Consider the following 22583-nt stretch of genomic DNA (forward strand, 5'->3'; position numbering starts at 1 on the left):
TGTCAAACATTACCCAGTATTTCTTATGAAAGAAGATCTGTCTGGTTTTACATTTCATACAAACGTCTGGAGTAATGCTATGCATGATATGGTGTAAAAAGCAAAATACCCACTATCTGAGTAGTTAACACTGAAGTTACCCTATTATATCAGGATTACTTAAGCTTTGCTATGTTACCTTATTCCATGAGGTTTTAAAAATAATCTTCCAGGAATCAAAACAGAAATGTTTACTGTTGGGGTAGAATGCAAACTTATTTTTTTCCTAGTTTGTTTTTCCCCTTCTAGTCTTAAATTTTTCTACTACTTCTTGTGGATGTTTATGGTGCTTTGCTATCCCTTGGAGTAGACATTTATTATTTCAAATCCTAGAAGATGTTTCTGTTTTCTTCTTGCAGTATTGGCAGAAGTGTTACCTTGTGTAAAAAGCATAACATAATCAGCATCTATTGAAAATAGTTTTTATTTCCAGTTCACTTCTCTTGAAATAAAGTGTTCTTCATCTCTTTCCAATAGTAATTAGGTCAGAAGGAGAGTTAGAAGGGATATCCTTGTATTGTTCACTTTATAATGGTGTCAGCCTAGTTTTTACGTAATTTCTCCATATATATATAATTTATAGAATTCTCGGATGAAAAGGAACTTATTCCACACTTGTGAATTCATTCCACCAAATCCTATTTTCCAGTACCTAAGAAAACATTCTATAGTAGGACTAAAGCCCTTTTCTGTATTTGTAGGTAGAACATAGCCCTCTTAATGCTGCTAGAGCATGGCATTGCATATAAATTACTTTCCTTTTTTGTAAAACAATTTTGTTTTCAGTTTATTCATTTAAGAATTGCTACCTCTCATCTCAAGAGATGTGTTTGTTTCAGAACAAGAGAGCTGCTTGTGATTAAGCATTTAAAATGTTACCGTTTATTTCTTTATTTTAAGTATGCAGTTGGTGTCCCCCCTCCTCCCCTCCCCCTGCCTTCTTTTGCCCTTCAACTTCCTTCATTTCTAGGGTATGGAATTCCTTTGCTATAGTGCCGCCTTGGCATTTTGTCTTGTAATATAAAGCTAGTGGTATATTTAATATCTCCTACAAGTTAGATGTTGAAATATTTTCCTAGACATATTCTAGTTTTAGTCTAAAATTTGGAAGGAGAGTGGGTGCCATATTTATTACTGTTGTTGTAGGAGAGATGCTTGTTATCTTCTGAAGTCAGACTAACAGGTGCCTTGAAAACCCTTCTTTTCCTAAAGAATTTGTTTGAGCACTTGCAGCTGACAAGTTGTACTTTCAACTGGAGCTCTTAAGTTTTGCCTTGGTTTAATCTCTCCCTTTTCTGTCTGTAATCAAGAAAATGTCTTCTTTTTATGATTGCCACAAGGTTCTGTCATCTAGCTCCCAAGGACTTTTCATTGCCCCGTGCCTCTACTAGTTTTGCCTTTCATTTCTTACAACTTCCCTGTAGACTAGAAAATGGAGAAGGTCTGTACCTATGTGGCATTGTCACTGCTTCTTGCTACCCTCTGTGGTACTTGCAGGGCTTCCCTTTCTGCTCACTCAACTCCTCTGCTTTCCAAAACCATCTTAAATTGTCTTGGCAAGAGAGAGTTTTTTCAAAGAATGTTTCAGATTACCTCAAAAATAGGACATAGTGCAACGGAGGGGGTTAAACCAGACAAATAAGTGTTCCTTACCCTTTTGATTTAGAAGGAAAGTTTACTCCTCTTTCCAGATAGAGCAGCTTAATTCTGGGAGCAGGACTTAGAAAACAGGATGTACCAGTTACATGCCAAAGAATTTAGTATCACCAGGATCAGGTCTGTCCACCTTGTCATTAACCATCATCATCTCTTCTCTAATGTCAGATACTGTGGAAGGACACCAGCAGGTTACCAGCAAAAGCTCTCTCTTGTTATGCTGTTTTAAAATTAACCATTCCTTTGCAAAACTGGGCAACAAATACAACTCAGCTTTAGGAGGGATTGACAACTGCTCACTGAAGTACAAACACTTCAATGAACTAACAAAAAAGTAGGTTTTAGGAATCGATATTTTACGCTCAAACTAATGACCTGGGAGGCAGAAGAAACAAGTGATGACTTTTTGGTATTTGAGATCCTTAATTAGGTATATATTAACAGTTAGGAGGTGGTTCCTCTCAATGGGATGTAAGGGACCTCAACCTATTAACTCTGTAAATGAATGTTTATAGGACATTAAAGGAGCTTTGCCAGTGTTTTTCTTTCAACTGTTATCCAAATGAGCAAAGCAGGTTGAAGAATGTGTGACATGATTAATTACACTAATTAAAGCCACTTTATTTACACTTAATCTATAATTTATCATTACTACTTTTGTCAGTTGATCGAAGGTGAGTGAAGTGTTGTTTATAATTGGTATGGGAGCTAATTAAATGGTCGTTTGAGCACGTTTTGGTCTATTTCCTTTGTCAATTAGAACTGGCATCGTAATAGATGACTGACCAAATGGAGATGTATAGCACAATAGTACTGCTAGACTTTACTACTTGGAGAAGCAAATGGGAAACCGACTGACTTTAAATCTCAAGGAGAAGAAAAAACCTTTCTGCTTTCACTTGCCTGCTATTTTTGTTTGTTACTTCATAGGAAAAACTCAGGTAACATGCAATTACTTCATGGAGGGTGATTAGGTATATGTTTCTTTTTATTTGTACTGTAATTATTTTAGCCAATTGAGAGGTAATTAATTCATATATTTGGAATACTGAATTAATCATACCCTTATCTTGCAATAACCTGGTGCTGCATGTAACTTATCATTATCTGATAGTTACTTCATAATGGAACAACTACCAGATAATGTATTATTGAATACTTGTCCCACAAAAAATTCTGCTCTGTAGTGTAATACATTAATCATGTTTTGTAAATCAGCCTTTTTATCTGTTTTGTTTGTTTGTTTTGGAGATTGACCATACTATTGCTATAGTTACAGTTATAGTTGCTTGAATTGTTAGATACTGTGAAGCTAAAATGTTTGAAGTATTCCCTAAGATACTGTGTTCTAAGGATTAGGAAATGGGAGCAACTGTTCAGATGTTTGACAGGCAGACACTAGGGATATATTGTCAGTGATATCCCCAAGACAGCAATTTCTGTTGTTTCTTTTTGGAAGTTCCTCCTTTACCGGAAACCCACATTCATCTGACTATTTAGCCTTGTGACACAGCAATGGTGCTGCCATGTGAGACAGAAAAGATATAAAGATCTCTGAGTATGTAATGGAATTAATCCACACTTCTGCAACCTTAACCTTTTTTAAGTAGTTTAAATATATATCACAAATACTGATTTTACTTAAGTCTTATCAGAATTTCCTTTGGGAAACTGTCCTTAAGGAAAAAGGGATACAGCAAGGCTAGACACACTTTAAGAAAGAAATCTTAATGACACAGGTGTAGGCCATCCCTATATGCCAAAAGATGAGCTGATGGGGAAGACCAGCCTGGCTGAAGAGGGTGCTTTTGCTGGAACTCAGGGGGAAAAGGAGAGTTTATGAACTTGGGAAGAAGGGGTAGGCAACCCAGGAAGACTACAAAGATGTCATTTGGTCATGCAGGGAGAAAATAAGAAAGGCAAAAACTCAGCTAGAAGTCAGTCTGTCAAGTGCTGTGAAAGATAATAAAATGTGGTCTTACAAATGCATACACATCAAAAGGAGGGCCAAGGAAAATCTCCATCCATTATTGGATTTGGGCAGGAGGGGGAACATTGCCACCAAGAATGAGGAAAAGGCTGAGGTATTTAATGCCTTCTTTGCCTCAGTCTTTGTCAGAAAGGCCAGTTATCCTCCGGACAACCAGACCCCTGAGCTAGTAGACAGGCATGGGAGCAGAATAGACCTCCTGCAATGCAGGAGGAAGTTGTGAGTGACCTATTGTGCCACTTAGACACTAAGAAGTCTATATGGGGCAGGATGGGATTCACCAGAGGGTGCTGAGGGAGCTGGCAGAAGAGCTTACCAAGCCACTGTCCATCATTTATCATCATTTATCATCATTTATCATCATTTATCATCATTTATCATGATGGTTGACCAAGGAGGTCCCAGGTAACAGGAGTTTGGCAGATGTGATGCCTGTCCACAAGAAAGTGTTGGAAAGTGGAACTACGGGGCTGTCAGCCTAACCTTGGTGCTGGGAAAGATTATGGAACAGATTATCCTGAATGTGATCAAATGGCACATACTGGACAATCAGGGGATCAGGCCCAGCCACCACAGGTTTAGGAAAGGCAAGTCCTGTTCACCAGCCTGATCTCCTTCTATGACCAAGTGATCTGCCTTGAGGATGAGGGAAAGACTGTGGATTTAATCTACCTGGACTTCAGTAAAGCTTTTGATACTCTCCCACAGCATTCTCCTGGAAAAACTGGCAGCCTATGGCTTGGACTGGTGTACCCTTTCCTGGGTTAAAAACTGGAACAATGGCTAGACCCAAAGAGTAGTGGTAGATGTTGCATCCAGTTGGTGGCCTGTCAATTGTGGCCAGGATTTGAGCCAGTCCTATTTAATATCTTTATCAACTATCTGGGCAAGGGGATGGAGTGCACCCTCAGCAAGTTCATAGTTGACAATAAGTTGGGCAGAAATGTTAATTTGCTAGACGGTAGACAGGCTCTGCAGAGGGACCTGGACAGGCTGGATCGATGGGCCAAAGCCAGCTGCATGAAGTTCAACAAGGTGAAGTGCCAGGTCCTGTACCTTGGCCACAACAAGAGCTCTACAGGCTGGGGGAAGAGTGTCTGGAAAGTTGCCAGTGGAAAAGGACATTAGGGTGCTGGTTGACAGCTGGCTGAACATGATTCAGAAGTGTGCCCAGGTGGCCAGCGGCATCATGGCCTGGACCAGCAATTGTGTGGCCAGCAAAACCAGGGCAGTGCTTGTCCCCCTGTACTCAGCACATCTCTAATCCTGTGTTCCATTTTGGATCTCTCAATGCAAGAAAGACATTGAGGTGCTGGAGCATGTCCAGAGAAGTGCAGCAGAGGTGGTGAAGAGTCTGGAGCACAAGTCTTATGAGGAGCAGCTGAGGGAGCTGGGGATGTTTAGCCTGCAAAAAGGGAGGCTCAGGAGAGACCTTATTACTCTCTACAACTGCTTGAAAGGAAATTACAGCTAGGTGGAGGTTGGTCTCTTCTCCCAGGCAACCATCAACAGGACAAGAGGAAATGCCCTCAAGCTGTATCAGGTGAGGTTCAAGAGGGTGGTTAAGCATTGGAAGAAGCTTCACAGGGAGGTGGTGGAGTCACCATCCCTGGAGTGTTCGAGAAACAATGAGAAGTGGCACTTAGTGCTGTAGTTTAGTTCAGTCAAAGGTTGGACTAGATGATCCTGGAGGTCTTTTTCAGCCTTAACAATCCTATGACTCCATCATGTGTTTTTAAAACCTCACTTGTGATCTGGTAGTATTACAAATATTACAAATTTAACAGGATGGGCTTCATTGCCCCCCATCTCTAATCAGTGTTAGTGTACTGAAGTAGTCTCTCAGCATTTAGAAAACTGCTTATCTTCTGACACTGCTAAGCTTCTTGGAGCTCAGGTTCCTACTGGCTTTCTTATATGAGATACTCTTCCACTTATGACCACCATGGGCTATGATTTAGGTGAACTCTGCTACATATGTGATCACTAGACAAGTTCTTACCCTCAGGTGGAAGGGAAGAAAACATTTGATGACTCACCAGCTCTGATTCCCAAACAAGATTCCTGTCTTTTCAACTACTGTTGGTGCTGATGCCTATTTTTTGTAATCTCTCACTGAAGCCTCAGTCAGTATTAATGACTGTTCACTGAATCAAAATACAGTGTAAAATAAAGTACTGTGTTGATGCACTTTGGTCTTTGTTGGTTTTGGTTTGATTTGTTTTTTTTAGCTAAAGAGTATAAGCAGGTAATGGGAAGTATCCTAGTATTTTGCTGTTCTGCCATTTAAAGTATTTTTGCTTGCAAACGCTTGCCATTCAAGAATAATTTATTAAAAATAAATTAAAAACTAAAATTTTTAGGTTGTCATTTTGTTTCCTTGGTTTGGTTTTAGATTTTTTTACCCTGATGATGTAAGAAGGCAGCAGACATGGTCTGAAAAGAGCAGAAATGATAGGCAAAATACTTTATTTTCGAAGAAAATATTACCTTTGAAAATTAAAAAGACAAATGTTTTCATAATTTCATTTTTTTTCTCACTTTTGACCCAACCATGAATGATAATAGTAGCCTGGATTCTTTGCATCACTTTCCCGTAATCAACTGTTATTGTGATGTCCTTGAATTAACAACAGTCTCATCATTTAAGACCACTCACTTCCTTAGTTCTATTTTTATCTACACCACACCTTATTGCAGCATTGCACATTGTATTTTCAGAAGGAAAAGCAGTGGCTCCTGATGGAAACCTGCCAGTGCAGATCCCTGTCCCTCACAGGCCAGGGGGCACAGCATAGCCCCAGCTGTGCCATGGGGCTCACCCTGCAACCCTGGCCTCCTGTTTGCCCCAGTTTCCCCCTTGGCAGTAGCAGACAGATAGATGCTGTAGAAGCTGTCCTCTGCTGTGGTTTGTCTGGAGCCTGGAGCTGACCAGGTTACACTGATGGCCACTTGCAGTGTTCTCAATGCCAAGAATCAAGCTGGTCAGTGAAATGGCAGACTGTGTTTTGTCAAATGCATTGTGGCAGGAAGATGTCAAGTGGGCTTCACTGCTGCTCTCTTCACTAAAAGAGCACTGCCTCTTCTCCTCTTCCCCATTTGGCTTGAAGTAAGTGTGCAAGGTACTCTCAGGTACTCCACATCTCTACTAAACTACTAAGTTTTGAAATACAAAAAATAATAGCCATACAATAACCTACATAACTGCAAGTAAGAGGGGTGGGTAATATAAACTAAGGGAAAGAGCTTTACAGAAAGCCCCCTCTACTCACTGCCTGAATGGGAGAATAATTTTCCTCTGTGTTCCAGCAGCTTTTCCCCACATAAATGCACTTTGTGTCCCAAGCAAGACACCACCCTTTCTGAGCTGGGTTCCAGAGGCCACAGTGAGCAATGTAGGGAGGCTTGCACACTGCTCTGTTCAGGGTTAAGAAGAAGAGTGGTAGGGGTGGTTCCAGGGGTCGGTCCGACCCCTGGCTGCCGCTGATTTCCTGAATAGGTGTCTAGCGAGGATCAGCTGTCCAGGGATCTCAGGTAGTTTCCAGCCAGGGGTAACCCCTATGAGCTTGGTCTGAGGCTTCAAGTGGTTACCCCACCCAACATGTAGAGAAGAGACAGGAGGCCGTGTAGCGTTCCACAGAGTCCTTTATCGGCAGGCTTCAGCACAGGGGGCCAGTGACAAACTTCCCCTGAACTGGGAAAAAGCTGGGGTTTTTATAGAGAATGGGAGAATTTGGACAAGGACCAATGGTTTAAGACCAGGGTAAAATGACCAATACTTTACAAGGAGACAACATGGGGTTCCGAAGCAGGAAGGGGTCCACAGTCACCATGACTATGTAGTTTTGTCTTATCTTAGGGGACAGATCTCCAAGCCTGTCAGAGGAATGGGCTTCCTCCACAGAAGAGGAAGGTATTGTCTGCAGTACCTGTCCTCCAAACTGATGACAAGTTAAAGAGTTGACTGCTCTATCCTGCTCCATCATTTGAAGTCAGTCCACAGCAGTGTCTCTTGCAGTATGATGGCTCTGACTTACGTTCCTAAATTTTCACTCTTACCTCTACTATTTTAATAAAGAAGGAGAGTAACACAAACTGAATCAGTGAAAAATTGGTACTATCAACCCTGAATAATTCAACATCAATACTCTTTCAAGAGGAAAATATTTGGGTTTTTTATGTGGTGGTGAAAACATAAGAGAGAGCAGGTGTTTATATCTTACCCCTACCCTCAAATGGAAACCAAAGATAGTGCAAATTTTTAATGTGATACTACAGATCATTGATATCTGCTATACTAAATCTTATGAAGCCTGAAGTGCTTGTTTTAAATTGAACAATTGCAGAAATGATGTCTCATTAAGGGAACCACTGAGACTGGAGACTGAATAGTGCTAGCAGTTCACTAGTGATTTCCAGAGAATAGTTGAAAATAAAGGATTTTTAGCTGCCTTAGCTCTTCTGAAAGCAAGTGAAATACAGTTGGATGAATGCTTTCTTATACCAATATAACACAGTTTAAATTCTAGCCTAGAAGAAATGGTAGATTATTGTCAAGAGCCATCAGTGTACAGGACACAAATTTCTCTTTTCAGTGAGCTGCAGGCACTTCAGAAGGTTTGGTTTTACCTTCAGATGGAAATCTCAAGAATGTTAATGAGAAGAGCAATCCATCTCTTTCCTATCAGACAAGGCAGGACTGCTTGTAGTCCCTGAAAAACGAACTCGTGTTTTTTCATGATCACATCGATTGATCTCAAATGTATCTTCTAGTTTGTTTGCTTGATTTAGGGCTTTGCTCTTTACAGGTGAGCAGCCATTACTCTATTCTACAGTTGCTTGGGCTTATTTAAAATTCTAGGTTTATTTAAAATATCTGTCTCTTTCAAATTACTTTGTAATTATTGAAATGCATGTGTGTTTTAATTGTTCATTAATGCTTGTTAAGGTACAAAATAAAAACCGCTAAACAAAACCAGTATTTTAGTGAACTTCAAACTATGTGTGCCAAACTTTTTCCATTCTTTTTTTCAAGGGGTTGGATAAGTTTCTTTAAGTGCATGGAACTTAAAAGGAAAAGTGTTTAAACTACATGATGCATGGAACCCATGTATGTGTTTCTAGCTGGCAAATCTCCTAGTGAGCCAGAGTAATATGAAAGCAAGACTTGAAAGCCAGATGCAATGAAAATTTAACCATATTGCTTTCATAGCATGTGATAGTTTAATAATTATTTAAGCTTTAGAAATGTCACAGCATAATTACTTTCAGAATGAGTACAAACACTTTCATGCACAAAAATTGCTTTCTTCTTGCAACTTTTGCTTCTCATGGATAAGTTATGCTTTAGTGAGATTTCTGAACTTGATCTTGTTCATCTCTTGATCACAGAAAAATTCTCAATGAAAATTCAAAATACAAAAGATGGAAATAAACTCTACAGATCTTTTTACAACTAAGCATGTATTTTCTTTATGCTCTTAAAATAAAAAATAAATCTGTGAAAGTATTTCTTTCATGAAAGAAGAAATATTGCAACAAAACCAGTTAAATGGAAAATGCTAAAGAAACCCTATTTGCAGAGCAAGGGAATGGAAAGTACCAAATGCTGGATTTATAAGCATCCATAGAGGATTAAATTCAGCTTTCCTGGAATGTGATACATTTTACTGGCCTCACAGCATACATGGAGCTCTAACTCCTTCTGTACTTGTAAGGAAAATATAGGGACTAGAACTTCTGTTCTAAATTTGTCCTGTATCTCAAATGTTCTGATGAATGCAGTTAATTCTGCAGTATATATTGTGTTGATATGTAAAATAGTGTCAAAATCCCAGTCTACATTAAGATGCAAACACCTCCACTTTACATAGCCTACTACGATTTGTTTACAATATGAGCAATTCAGGTTAGACTTGGAAAATAGAAGTTATAATGGTTCTGCCATTTCTGAAAAATAGCCTAGAGGAAAAAATACTCTCCGTGTAATTCAGGGGTGGGGTTGTTTGCACATTTTCTAAGTGGAAATCTTTTTGGAACAGCTTTACATCCTCATAGCAAAGACTTAAAGGTCATAAAAACTCCCTTTGTATCAGGAATGTACTGGAAGTTATTTCTGGTAAATTCATTGGAATTTTTTAATGTCTGTTTAAAATTGAACTTATCGCATGGTCTGCAGGAGCAAAATCACTGTAGTAATTTCACATCTCTTAAGGCTTGTGTCACCTTCTGTGCTCTTATGAGCTTTTTAGTGCTAACGAGAAGATGAACCTGTCATGCCTTTGGAGACACTGAGTGTGCTATAGATGGCAGCTGTTGGGTTGAAGACAACCTATGCAATGGCCAAGGTATAACCCTTTTTCCTTCTCTTGTATTTCACTTCCTGGGCCCAGACAATGAAAGAGACTAGTATGAGTGAAGACAGAGAAAGGATTAAGTGTGTATTCTTTAATGTAGCTCTCTGTATCATAGAATCATAGAATGACAGAACGGTTTGGGTCAGAAAGGATCTTTAAGATCATCTAGTTCCAACCCCCAACTGTAGACCGGGACATCTTCAACTAGACTGAGTTGCTCAGGTCTCCATCCCAGCTGGCCTTGAACATTTCCAGTGAAGGGCTATCCACAGCTTCTTTGGACAACTTGTCCCATTGCCTCACCACCACAGGGTGAGTTGTTAGTGTTGTCACTAAAAACTAAAGCTACTCTGTCACTGTGAAGCCATTGTGCTATCACTACATGACCTTACAAAAAGTCACTTTCCATCTTTCTTGTAGGTTCCCTTCAGGTACTGGCACAATTAGGTCACCCTAAAGCCTTTACCTTTTCAGACTGAACAATTCCAATTCTCTCAGCCTTTCATCATAGGAGAGGTGCTCCATCTAACTCAGTGGCCCTCCTCTGGACTTTCTCCAACAGATATTCTTCCTGTGCTGGGGACCCCAGAGCTGGATGCAGCACTCCTGGTGGGGTCTCACCAGAGCAGAGCAGTGGGGCAGAATCCCCTCCCTCACCCTGCTAGCCACAGTGCTTTGGATGCTGCTCAGGACAGGATTGGCTTTCTGGGCTATGTGAGTGCACATGGCTGGGTCACGCCCAGCCTCTCCAGCACCCCCATCCTTCTCGGCAGGGCTACTCTTGGATCTGTTCATCCCCCAGCATATGCTGATACCAGGTGTAACCCCAGCATAGATGTTGCACTTGGTCTTAAACCTCATGAGATTGCCAAGCACCCACTTCTCAAGCTTGTCCAGGTCCCTCTGGAAGGCATCCCATCCTTCATGTGTGGCAACTCAGCTCAGTGTCATCTGCAAATTTGCTGCAGGTGCACTTGATTCCTGTGTGGAAAATTTGGGAAGTTTGCTATGTGCATGTGGTAAGCTCCATCACTTGTACGTGAACTTATTGAAGATCAGAACATGTTTTAGTTTCACAGAACTACTAAATAACTGTGGAAAGTGCCAGTGTTCATGGTCCTGACATGCCCTTCAGTCTGGCAGCCCATTAAGCTCGCTGCCTGTACTTGGCTCTCCTGCTGTGCAGTGCTGTGATAGGGAAGATAAGATAGCTGAAAAATAGTCCTCAAAGATTCACTGAGATCGGGGTGTGTCCTGCATGATTAGAAGAGCAATTAAAATTTTAAAGGCTGCCATCCATCCTTACCAAAGTATTACATCACTCTGTGTACAGGGCAGTGGCAGTAATCAATAAATACAATGTGCTGGGGGATCAGGAAGAGACAAGTTAGTATATCCCAGGTAGAAAGACTGGATATAATTACAAGAAATAAACAATGCTTATCTTTAGAGGAAAAAAACAAAAACATTATCAACTATTCTGAGTTGAAAAGCAGGAATTCTTAATCAAATAGTATGGTTGGATTTATTCAGGCATAGAATTTCACCAGTCAAAACTACTTTTCTTGCAAAGAAAGCAATGTGTGTTGCTTGAACATGATGACTGAGTGGTAAAGAAACAAAGTAACGCATGTACTTTTATTACTGAAAAGTCAAATTCCGAAAATCTGAAGCCAGATACATCTGATTATTTCAAGACTTACTTGACAGATAATATAGCTATGCTCTTTCACTGAGGCTTTCTGACTGCTCTCAAATGCTGTCTCCACAGGGCCCAGCCTCCTCTCCCAGAATGCACTCCAGCTCAATTCCAAACCTGAAGGATCCTTCCAGTACTCAGCCAGCTACCATAGCAACCAGACCCTTGCCCTTGGCGAAACAGCATCCACCCAGCTCCCGTCCCGCAGCAGTCAGGCCAGAGGTGCCATCCAGAGCTACACCCAGGTACGTGTCCTAAGCAATTGTGGTCTCTCACACCTGAAATTGTGTGGAGTAGCTCCCAGAAAAGAGCTGCTAGGTGCTTTCCACACCTGAACTTCTGCCTTTACGTTCTGTCTTGTTCAACACACCTGCAGCAGGGTGGAGATACCATCTTGATTTTTGTAAATCTCTGGTGGGTTGACTTGCATAGTAATAAAGTAATCCTGATTAACAAGGAGATCTGCATGCCAGATTTACTTACTTGCTTGCATATATATTTTGGTAATAGCATGTTCAAGCATTTAACTTTCAAAGCAAATTTCCGTGACTGCTGATTAGATGTCCATCCTAAGACGTAGGACCTGCCAGCATTGGTCTCACCACATTAGTGAGAGCAGTGTCAGGAAACAGAAACAAAGCCAGGCTGACACCAGATGTACAACCTGCCTGGGATACCATACCTCACATGGTGCTGTGGCCTCATCTCAAGTGTAGGAAACATTTTTTTCACCACATATTGTAGGACAGTCGCCTCTACATTTGAAACATTTTGAAAGATTGCCTCAGATACTCATGAAAACTTTGTAAATCTCTCTGCCTATCTAAACCATCCCTCCTGGCGCTGACATGTAACCCTCTCACCTTCTGTATTTTCACTATGACATCAAAGCCACTCAGCAGAAAGTTAAGCTTCAGTTTAGTCAAAAATTTCAAGAAGTGTTCAAGCCTCTGTACATAAGCTAAATCTGGCTGTGTTGTGTTGGTCAGCACAGGTTATTTTGTCTGTTTAGACGCTAACCATCCTAGCAAAGCAGATCATCTCAGTGTGATACCAGGACATTTTGCAGTTCAGGCTTCTATAGAAGAGAGTAGTTATTTGAATTTCAAAGCCTTAAATTGCTAGGAGATTTCAAATATTAGAGTCATTCCACAGTTTGTAGGATACTGAGAGACATACAATAGTCTATTCTCACAATTTCCTCAGAAAAGCTTCCTATTCTCTAAAACTGAAAAATTAAATAAAGCACAGTTAAATTAAATTTAAAATTGTGTAGGAACTTTTTTTTTTTTTTTTAATAGACTCCTTTACACCGAAAAAGACCTCTAAGAACAGAGTCTAAATGTTAACCCAACACTGGCCACCTGTGAATCATGTCTCCAACTGCCACATCTGCGTGTCTTCTAAATACCCTCAGGGATAGTGACTTGACAACCCTTTCAGTGAAAAAAATTTTTCCTGATGTCCGATCTGAACCTCACCTGGTACAGCTTGGTATGAGGGGATAGAAAAGAGATTTTCTTTTACTTTCCTCTACACTGTACTGTAGATATTCCTGTAGGAAAACAATTTAGGGAACTTAATAAATTTTCACACTATGATGCTGCAAAGGATGACGTACAACTTCAGATAAATTAAAATATATTTTGAAAATACTAACAAACTGCCATATAAACTATGAATTAATACAACTAAAAGTATATAAAAGAGGTTTTAAAAGAGGTAAATAGGAAGAGGAAAATTCAAAAGTCAAAATTCAAAAGTTTTTAATATGACCATTGCTGATCCCACAATTACAGGGGAAAAGAAGTCAATCCTAAGAATTGTTTTGTTATATCTATTATAATTAAAATAAGCCTCAGGAGCTGAAGCTTCTCAGATTGTGATAATTTCCTTTGGTATTTGTGTGCAAGGAATATAGCTATCTCTCAACATGAGTGATAGTCCAAATGCTTGCAAAATAAATGTAAATATTCCCAAGGCCAACAGTGACAGCAAGAACAATTTGTGAAAATGCAATTGTATAAAAAAGAGAAATTAATCAGTCTTGGGACTTCCTGTATAGTATTGCAAAGTGCAGTCTAACATTTTTATTAATTTGGTGGAGTTCATTATATATCATAGAGTTTTTCCAGTGCTTTGCCTACTTTAGAGCACAAAACTTTTATCTTCTAAATAATACTGGGATAGGATTTCTTAGAAAAAACTGCTCCTCTGGCAGGGAATTACTGTGCTTCCCCACTGAAAACTGCTTTTCAAACTCAATGTCCAACCAGGTTTAGTGCAACCTTGAGAATTATCATCTTATGTTGCAGAGTATAAGGTATAGCATGTTCTAAAAAGAGTAGTTTTCCACATGCTCTGCCATGTGTTTTCAAGGAGACAGGAAAGGAAGTTTACATTCTGGATGAGGACTTGTTTAGCTGTTGGTAATGCTATAGTCTTTTCACAGGCTGTGGCAGCAAAACAGGTAAATCCCTACTGTGTATTATCCTGTGCACCTGATGCTTTTGGACTGAATAAGCTGGCACAGAATTGGAAAACCTTAAAAACAAAAAAGTAGATGGAAATTAAAGATGATTGAAAAGTATTGAAAACCCATTTTACAGTTAGTGTTCTAACTAGTCTCCTTTTTCCTATAAACAAGTAATAAGTTTGTCATTCATAAGACCACCACACCTCACTAACAAGTAAGTGCCAGAATGCATGAAGTTTTTAAGCAGAAACTGTATACTGGCCACAAGGTAACAGGCTGCTTGATAACCTACTTAGACAAAACCTAAAATAAAGATTTCCCTTCTGGTACGTACGGCCAATGATGACATGTTTAAAACCAGATTTCAAATATGAACATAAAAATTTTTCTGTCATAAAGGAAACAAGATGAAATCTTAAGATAGATTACTCTTGTTATGGCACTCAGAGAACAATTCACTAGTAAAGATTATGGCAGTGGAAATCTGCAATGCTGCTTTGATTCTACCATAGGTAATGACTGTAGCTTTCACTGCTGCTTTAAAACCAGAGATGGACCATCTCTGGACACTCTGAAAAAAATCTCACACAATTCTGCTTGTGGATGTAGAAGACTACAATTACCTACCTTCATCTATATGTATGACCTTTGAGAGCAGGATCAGGTAGGCTGACAAACTTTCCTAGGAGTGTTGGAATTTTGTAATGGAACAATGGAACAAAATCAGGAGAAAGAGATGGAGTATGTCATATTTGAGGGATCCAGAGGTATAATCTGGCATCTGTTATTGTGTAAGAGCTTTGAATATAAGTAGCACCTTCCTAGTCAGGTCAGGGACTTAAAAATTACATTAAAGCGGTCCTGCAGAAGAAAGAGTCTTCTATAGGTCCTGCCCAAAGACTGAAGGGTGCATTCCCTGGACTGGACAGGAGAATGTTATGTAATTTCCATGCCCTCTTCTACCCTTTGTAAGAGTGTTAATAGAGGCATTGGACCACAGCAGAACTGTGCCTTGAGTGAGGCCTTATGAAGGTTCTTTAGGCTGACAGGAAAAGAAGTAGCCCTCAACAGATCGGCAAATCTTGCAGTCTCTGAAAAAGCTGAGAGCATCACTGAGACTGTGAAACAGAGCTGTATCCAGTGGAATGTCTCTAGAAAACTCTAGTAAGAATGAACAAGTTTTCTGCCTAAAGCTATCAACACACACCAGTATTTAAAAGCCAAAGGGGCCTGGACGGAGGTTTTCCACACAAATTGGAAAATCCTCCCTAAATCAAGAGAAAGTGTTTCCTCATGGACCACAGTGTACTGCATATGACTATGTTAGTATTCATCAGATGTGACCTTGTTTGAGATTTTAAGGGCAAAGAGAGAGCAAACATGAGTTGAAAATTGGTGCTAAACTAAAGTTCATCCAGACCTAAGATGGACATGCAGACATACTCAAAACTCTGGGAGCAATCTCCAAGAATCAATACACTGATTCATAATTAGCAGGTGACCTAAAGTTTCACTTAAAGTTGCCTAGACATTTTGTAATTCCTTATCCATGAAAACTTTTCTGCAGAATAAATAAGTGAACACAGTTATATGCCCCTCTCAATTCTACTCTATTGAACAGAATCTTATATTGCAGTCTTATATTTACTCTTTCTTGGTTAAAGTTCCAATTCAAGTTATCAATTTGATTGTAAAAAAACAAAACAAAACCAAACAACAGCCACAAAATCCCCACACAAGAACAACCAAAAATCATAAAAACCTCCCAACAAAACAAAAAAAGCCCCCACCCCCAGAAAACAAAACTAAACTAAACCAACCAAACCAAAAAACCCACCAAAAACCCAATCCCAAAAAAATTAATTTCCTGGAATTCAGGGCATTAAATGCTTGAATGAACAGGCAAACAACAGTTAGACTGTTCTATAGTCTCCTATAATCTAACTGGATACGCAAAATAATTTTCTGTATGAAGCTCTAAAGATACTGTTTTGTATCAGTAGAAAATGATCTTTTTAGTAACATTTAATGGGAAAGAAAATATTTTTATAGCCGTGTTAATGTTCTCATGTTTTTTTTCACACATTCTTGATTCTAAAAAGGACATACCAGAATCCATATCTTGAATCCAAATAAGCAAGGCTACTTTTTGTTGGGATGCCAGGAAAATTAAACCTTTGTGTCTTGGAACAAATATGCATAGGGCTGTAGTAAGAAAGTCCTTTATTTTTATTCACATCTATGAAATAGGTTGATGGTAGATAATATAATTACTGAGAAGCAAATTTGCTCTTAGTTTATTAGCGTGAACACACTTTTATTATCAGGTTGACAAAAATAATGGATAAATGGAAAAAAAATAAAGGAAAAATACCATTGTATTTCATTCTTCCCTATGAAGTACGTCACATTGCAGGGTGAACAATGATGTATCTTTATGGCTGTCTTAAGCCACAGACAGCAAGAAACACAATGAAAAACTAAACCATATTCTGTCTCTGAAAACATGTGTGGAGAATGCTGGCCCTTTGAAAAAACCTAAAAACCTCACGGTACATTTAAGACAGGTCTGAGATTAGTCACATCCTAAAAAATACTGCATGCTAATGTTTTCATTGCAATCTGTTCATCTATAAGTTCTCTCCTTCACACAGAGCAAATGCTTAGCTTTTTAGAAAGTGCTATACACTGCATTTTTAATTAAGCATTTAATTATTGAGTCCCACCACTACACCTTGTTCCCTATAACAAATCATCATGAAATGGGATTTTTGAGTTTTTTTCTGAATTACTGCTTGCAGAATGCCTGCAGCTTTATAGAGATTTATTAGGAATATGGGATAATACTGGTTGAAATTAATTACTCAAAATCCTTGACACATGAAGCAGTGTAGAATTACATTAGAAAAAGAAATTTTGTATACATGATGACAGTGCTTGGCTATAACCCTTAGGATCAATAAAAGTTACCAGTGCACTGCCAGCATGTTGAAGAACTGGTGCATTGGTAACATTGCAGAAGACTGTATTTTGGAACAGTGTTTATTACAAAATTATTATTATGCCACTTAACAGTCCAAAAAGTAAAATTTATTAACAAATATCAGTTGATAATGTAGGTAGTTTGAACGGCATTTTATTATGTGCAAAAGTTGCTCTGCCCATGTTGTCTTAAATCATGCCAGCCTGTTTTTGTTTAATGAAAATTGTTACCATATCATCTAAACCTGGAAAATGAAAACTGTACTCCTGTCAAATACATTACTGGACAGTCAGCTGAAGATTAGTCCTTCTCTCCAATTTAAAGCATACACGGTAAGTAGCTCAGCATGAAAGTGGCTTTTAAAAGTTTGCTGATGTTCCCACAGTTTTCCTTCCTGGTTTTTGTTAGGAGCCTTTCAAATGAGTAACTTGAGCTTGTTGACCATTTATGAAATTGTTAAGGCTTTTATTTGAAGCTGTAGTGTTTGGTTACTCACTGCTGCAATCCAAACAGTCCAGCTGAAAAGACAGCAGCTACTTCCATCTGCGAGCCCCTTGCTCACCTGGCAGTCACCATACAGAGCACCTGGAGGGGAACAGTTTACATTTCATTTGTGTGTAAAGCCATTGCTCTGTGAGATGCAGAACCTCTCAGAGCTGGAGAGGTTTGGGTCTAGCAGTGCTCTTTTGAGAAGCCTGAACAATGTCCATACTGGTAGCTTCTTCCATGTTAATAACAACTGAGAGCAAAGCTCCAGGAGGAGCTTCTCCAAAGCCTTGTTTCTTGTCTCTGTCTAGGAAAATACATATTCTTCCCCCAGATACAGAGAATTTAAGATCAGGGGCAGGTTCCAAAAGTTAAAAAAGGACAGAAACATTTCCAGTGGGCATACATAGGAAGAAGTACAGATTTCTGGCATTTTGAATCTTGTTTATTTTTTGCTCCGATTAGTTATGTTGTCCTCAGTTCCTGACCGAACCCTTTATTGAATATTCTAGTACAAATAAATCAAATTTCATACCAGGAACATGGTGCTTTGGCCCACTTATTTTTTTGAAGGATGCTACTGAAAAACCACATTGCTATTCAATGAATAACAAAGCTGCTGTTGGCATTCACAACACCTCTTTGAATTGAGTCACAAAATTCATTATTCACATTTTAAAGCTTCTTCTGGCTAAGGAAAATCAGTAGCTGAGAGGTGGTGTGTGTGTGTGTGTTTGGGCAAAGCACCGGTCAGACCAATTCGAATTGTGTCATCTCCAAGGATCCAGAGCACGTTCTGAGGTTTCAAGTAAATCCCCTGCATAACCAGAAAAAAAACAGTATCTGAATCCAACAGTGCATCTTCCAACCGAGCGCTGAGCTCTCACTCACTGCGGGGTGCAGTTATGAGAGGATTTTAATGTTACCAGACTCACAGATGATCTCTTGAGCCTCAGATCCCCGATAAAAAAAATAAAAAAGAGGGAGCCGCCTGTGTGTGAGCGCGAGCTCCATCCTCTGCGGCTTCAGAAGCAGCTCAGGCACAGAACCGAAATTTCTCATAGGCAGCACCTCCCGAGGATTTTCTCTCGCTCCCTCTTCCCAGCCCCCCTCAATTACTGGTTTTAGAGGGAACTCAGCGCTGCCTTGCCCGCGGCCAGCGGGTCGGCGCAGGGAGCTCTCACCCTTCCTCCCTCCTTAAGCAGAATCCCCGCTGGAGGCGGTCCAGGGAAGAGCCTGGCCCAAGGCAACTCTTCCTGTACCCCCCGCCCACTTCGTACCGCGTAACAAGTACGAGGCGGCCGCTGTCCATGCTGCTAGGGGGCTTGGCGTGTCCCGGCCTGGGCTTCACCCCCCCCTCCTCCCCTTCACTGAGGTCGGGGCCGCAGGGCAGCGGATTCCTGGTGCGGCGCCTCTCCTCGTATCGACACAAACTGCTGTGATTTAGTTACTCCACTAAAGGCTTTTCCGAGACTTCGGCCGCTCTTCTCTATTGCGTGCAGAATAAAGGGGCGCGGGTGTATATATATATCTGTGTATAGGTATGTACCTAAGTATATGAGCCGGGGCTAAACCCTGCATGGTTTAGGGGTCAGCAGGCGAGCGCGTTGCAGCACCAGAGCCCTGAAGCGCTGTGCCTCAAGGCCGGGTGCCTGCTTCAGCTGTCGAGAGGAGTTTCGATGCCTCTAGACGCGAGCCGCTTTTTCCCTGAATGGCCAGGAATGGTTTAGCAGATTACCTACTCCCGTAATCCCGCGGGCGCCGGGTGCCGGCCTAGTTCGAGGTCAGAGAGGGGGCTGCGTGCGGCCGGGTGGCTGCTCCGGCCGGCGGCCCCGCACAGTCCCGCGCAGGGCCTGGAGAGCCGGGCGCCCGCCGTCGCTGACGCCTCTGCCTTTCCTTCCCGCAGCAGGGCCCGGGGGGCCGCGGCGCCCACCCGGGCGGCCCGGAGCCGCCGCCGCCGCCCGCCGCCCCGCAGCCGCGGGAGCCCTTCGCGCCCAGCCACGGCAGCGCCTTCCACCTGCCCGAGCCCCAGCACGCCGCCGCGCTCTACTACGCCAGCTCCACGCTGCCGGCGCAGCGGGTGAGCTCCCCGCTGCCCGCCCAGCCCGGCGGCTCCCCCACCAAGCTGCCGCGGGCCGGCTCCGCCGCCGAGGGCGCCGCCTACGCCACCGCGCAGCGCCTCTCCTCCCCGAAGCAGTCCCCCAGCCGCCTGGCCAAGTCCTACAGCACCAGCTCGCCCATCAACATCGTCGTCTCCTCGGCGGGAGTGTCGCCGTCCCCCATCCGAGTGACCTCCCCGCCCACCGTCCAGTCTAACATTTCCTCCTCTCCTATCCACCAGTTAAGCTCCACCATCGGCACTTACGCCACCCTGTCGCCTACCAAGCGGCTGGTTCACGCTGCCGATCAGTACAGCAAGCACTCCCAGGAGCTGTACGCCACCGCCACCCTGCAGAGACCCGGCTCCCTCGCAGGTAAAACCGCGGCCGGCAGCGCCTCGTGTCCGCTGCTGCGGTGGGGGACGGGGATGCGCGGTGCCGCCGTGCCCGCGGAGGGAGGCGGCGAGGGGCGAGGGACGGCGAGAGGCGGGGTGGCAGGGCCGCCGGCCGAGGACGGGAGGGAATGAGTGGGGTTTGACAGAAGAGCGGTACTTGGGCGAATTGCGAGTGGGTTTCATCCCGGGTCGTGCCCGGAGAGGCTGCCTGCAGCTGCTTGAGTAAAGTACCTGAGTTCTCCCGGCACGTCCCGCCTTCCCGGCGCCGGGCAGGTGTGCGTGCTGCGGGGGAGGGCGGGCTCGCCGCGCTCCCTGCTGTGACCCGCGTTGCGGGTGGGGGTTTTGTTACTATGGCGAATCCCTTCTCTGCCGCGATTAGAACCTGTGGGCCTTTCGCAGGGAATCACTCTTCCCCGGATTTTCATGCGGCTTAGGCGTACTTGCTAAGTTTGGGGTTACTTAGCAGTAACTCCCAGTGTGCCGAGTAAAGAGGTAGCGGTGATTTGTCTCCGATTGCTCTTTGGGGAGCAGGCTGTTATAGCTGATTTAACGTCTTTGTAAACGCAGACTTTGAGCAGATTCTAGAAGTGAGATACTGGTATGCTAGTCTCCAAACCATCTCTTTGCTAAACTGAGAATCCTTCAGGGGTGGGTTTTTTGTGTTCTCAAAATTTCCAGTTTCATTGCTATAGTAACAGCTGCTATGCTCCTATGTTCTCTTGTGTGACATAAATAGATTTGAAGATAAATAGGATACATAAAGAAGTTTGGCTGACTTTATCATCAGGTACACAAGTTTCTTACTGGAGTGAAGACCTCACCCTCCTTTCTCCTCTCAGCCACCTCCCCTCCCCCACTCCAGCTGTTGTCAGCATCCTGTATAATTCCAGTGTGTCTAAACACACAGATGGAATTAACTAATAATAAAATACAGTTTTGATCTATCTCCTTGTAAGAACTATTTGCTGGATTTTTTTCCTATTTAAAGGGCAGGAGTTTTAAAACTTTATATCTTCATATATATGTGTATATATATGTGTTTATATGTATAAAACAACACATTTAAATTTCAGAATGAGTAAAGTGACAGTATCATTAAATTAAGGTAAAATTCGAGATCTTGGGATGCTTATATCAAGCCTGTTGCCAAATACTGAATACTGAGTACTCAGAATGCTAAGTGGTTTATTTAGCAATTATATTAATACAACTTTTGCCGTAGTCCAACACACTGTTGGACACAAGTATTAAGTACTGCTTTTGTACAGTGGAAATATAGAATTGCCACAGACTTTGTATGTTAGAGAATTTTCTTACTTCGTCCTATAGCAAGAGTTGTTTGAGTCTAAAAAAAGCATGGATGACACTTCCAGTGTCAAAGGAATGGAGAAAAAAATCAAATTAAAGCTTAAATACCTGTGACTATGAGCTATTATTCTGATTTTTCGTATCTTTTTTCTAGGATAGAGCATGCTTTGGGTCGTTTCTGACATGCACAGTACTTTCTCCTGTTTATGGACTATTAGCATTGAACTTTGTGTTGTGTTGGGGATTTGGTTTGTTGTTTTTTTTTTTTTTTAAGAAGGCATCTTTATAGCATTGCAGCATCAAATCTGTGATGATAGCTTAGTCTAAAACTTATGTAGCGGTTAAGGTCCAGCTGTGAAGTGCTACAGAAACTGTTAGTCCTGGGCTAGATTGCAATTGAAAGGTGGATTTAGGCTTTTTTTGCCTTCTTGACCAATTATGCTTCTACAGACATTACTACAGAAATTCCTAGAAAAGGATTTTTTACTTTGTTTTGAATAAAAGTTAAGGAACTGATATTCAGTTTCTTGGATTGCTTTTAAATAAAAGCTTTTGATAAGACTACTGCATCTTGCATAACCTGCATCTTTTTAAAGCTTACTGCAGGGCGTTACCAGATTTACTGATTTATGGCTTTGGTGAAAGAAAAAGCCTATAGATGATACATGCATTTAGGAAATGGCTGCTGTATTTTTGTGTGGATTTTCCTATGGGAGGGAAGTAGTGATTTTGCTTTTGAGTGATTTGAGTTTGCTTTTGAGTTTCTAAAAATTGATAAAGCAGCACTAACTTCACCAAGTGTTGTGCTAATCCAGAATAAACATAACAGTCTACTAGGTCACTCATCTCTTAAGGACTTGATTTTAAGATATGTAAAAACCCTCCTTGCTTTATTTTATAACAAAAGGAAAATAGCGTAACTTCAGTAAGTATAAGGAGGCAGACCTGAAGAGAGAGACTATTGCTACTTGAAAGACTCAGTGTAAGCAACACCATGTTAGTAAATACCTTTCGTTTCTTTTTCCCCACTGTGGTGACATGCCTTTCAAGTAGTCCTTGAAAGGAGCTCTATCACATGATCCATTCTTTTGCAAAG

General features: G+C 41.4%; 1 protein-coding gene across 6 annotated transcripts in view; it reads left to right on the forward strand.

Moving 5' to 3' along the window:
* The window catches only part of CTNND2 (catenin delta 2), a 701753-nt gene that overhangs the window by 382038 nt on the left and 297132 nt on the right, over positions 1-22583 (forward strand). For 5 of the 6 annotated variants that reach the window (XM_015653580.3, XM_015653594.2, XM_015653612.2 and 2 more), the window contains 2 exons: positions 11813-11985; positions 19592-20159. In XM_015653580.3, the coding sequence (XP_015509066.1) occupies positions 11813-11985; positions 19592-20159 (741 nt within the window). The remainder of the gene's footprint in view (positions 1-11812; positions 11986-19591; positions 20160-22583) is intronic. The other variant, XM_015653620.2, reaches the window with a different exon arrangement.

Source organism: Parus major, chromosome 2 (genome assembly GCF_001522545.3).
Source record: "Parus major isolate Abel chromosome 2, Parus_major1.1, whole genome shotgun sequence".
NCBI lineage: Eukaryota > Metazoa > Chordata > Aves > Passeriformes > Paridae > Parus > Parus major.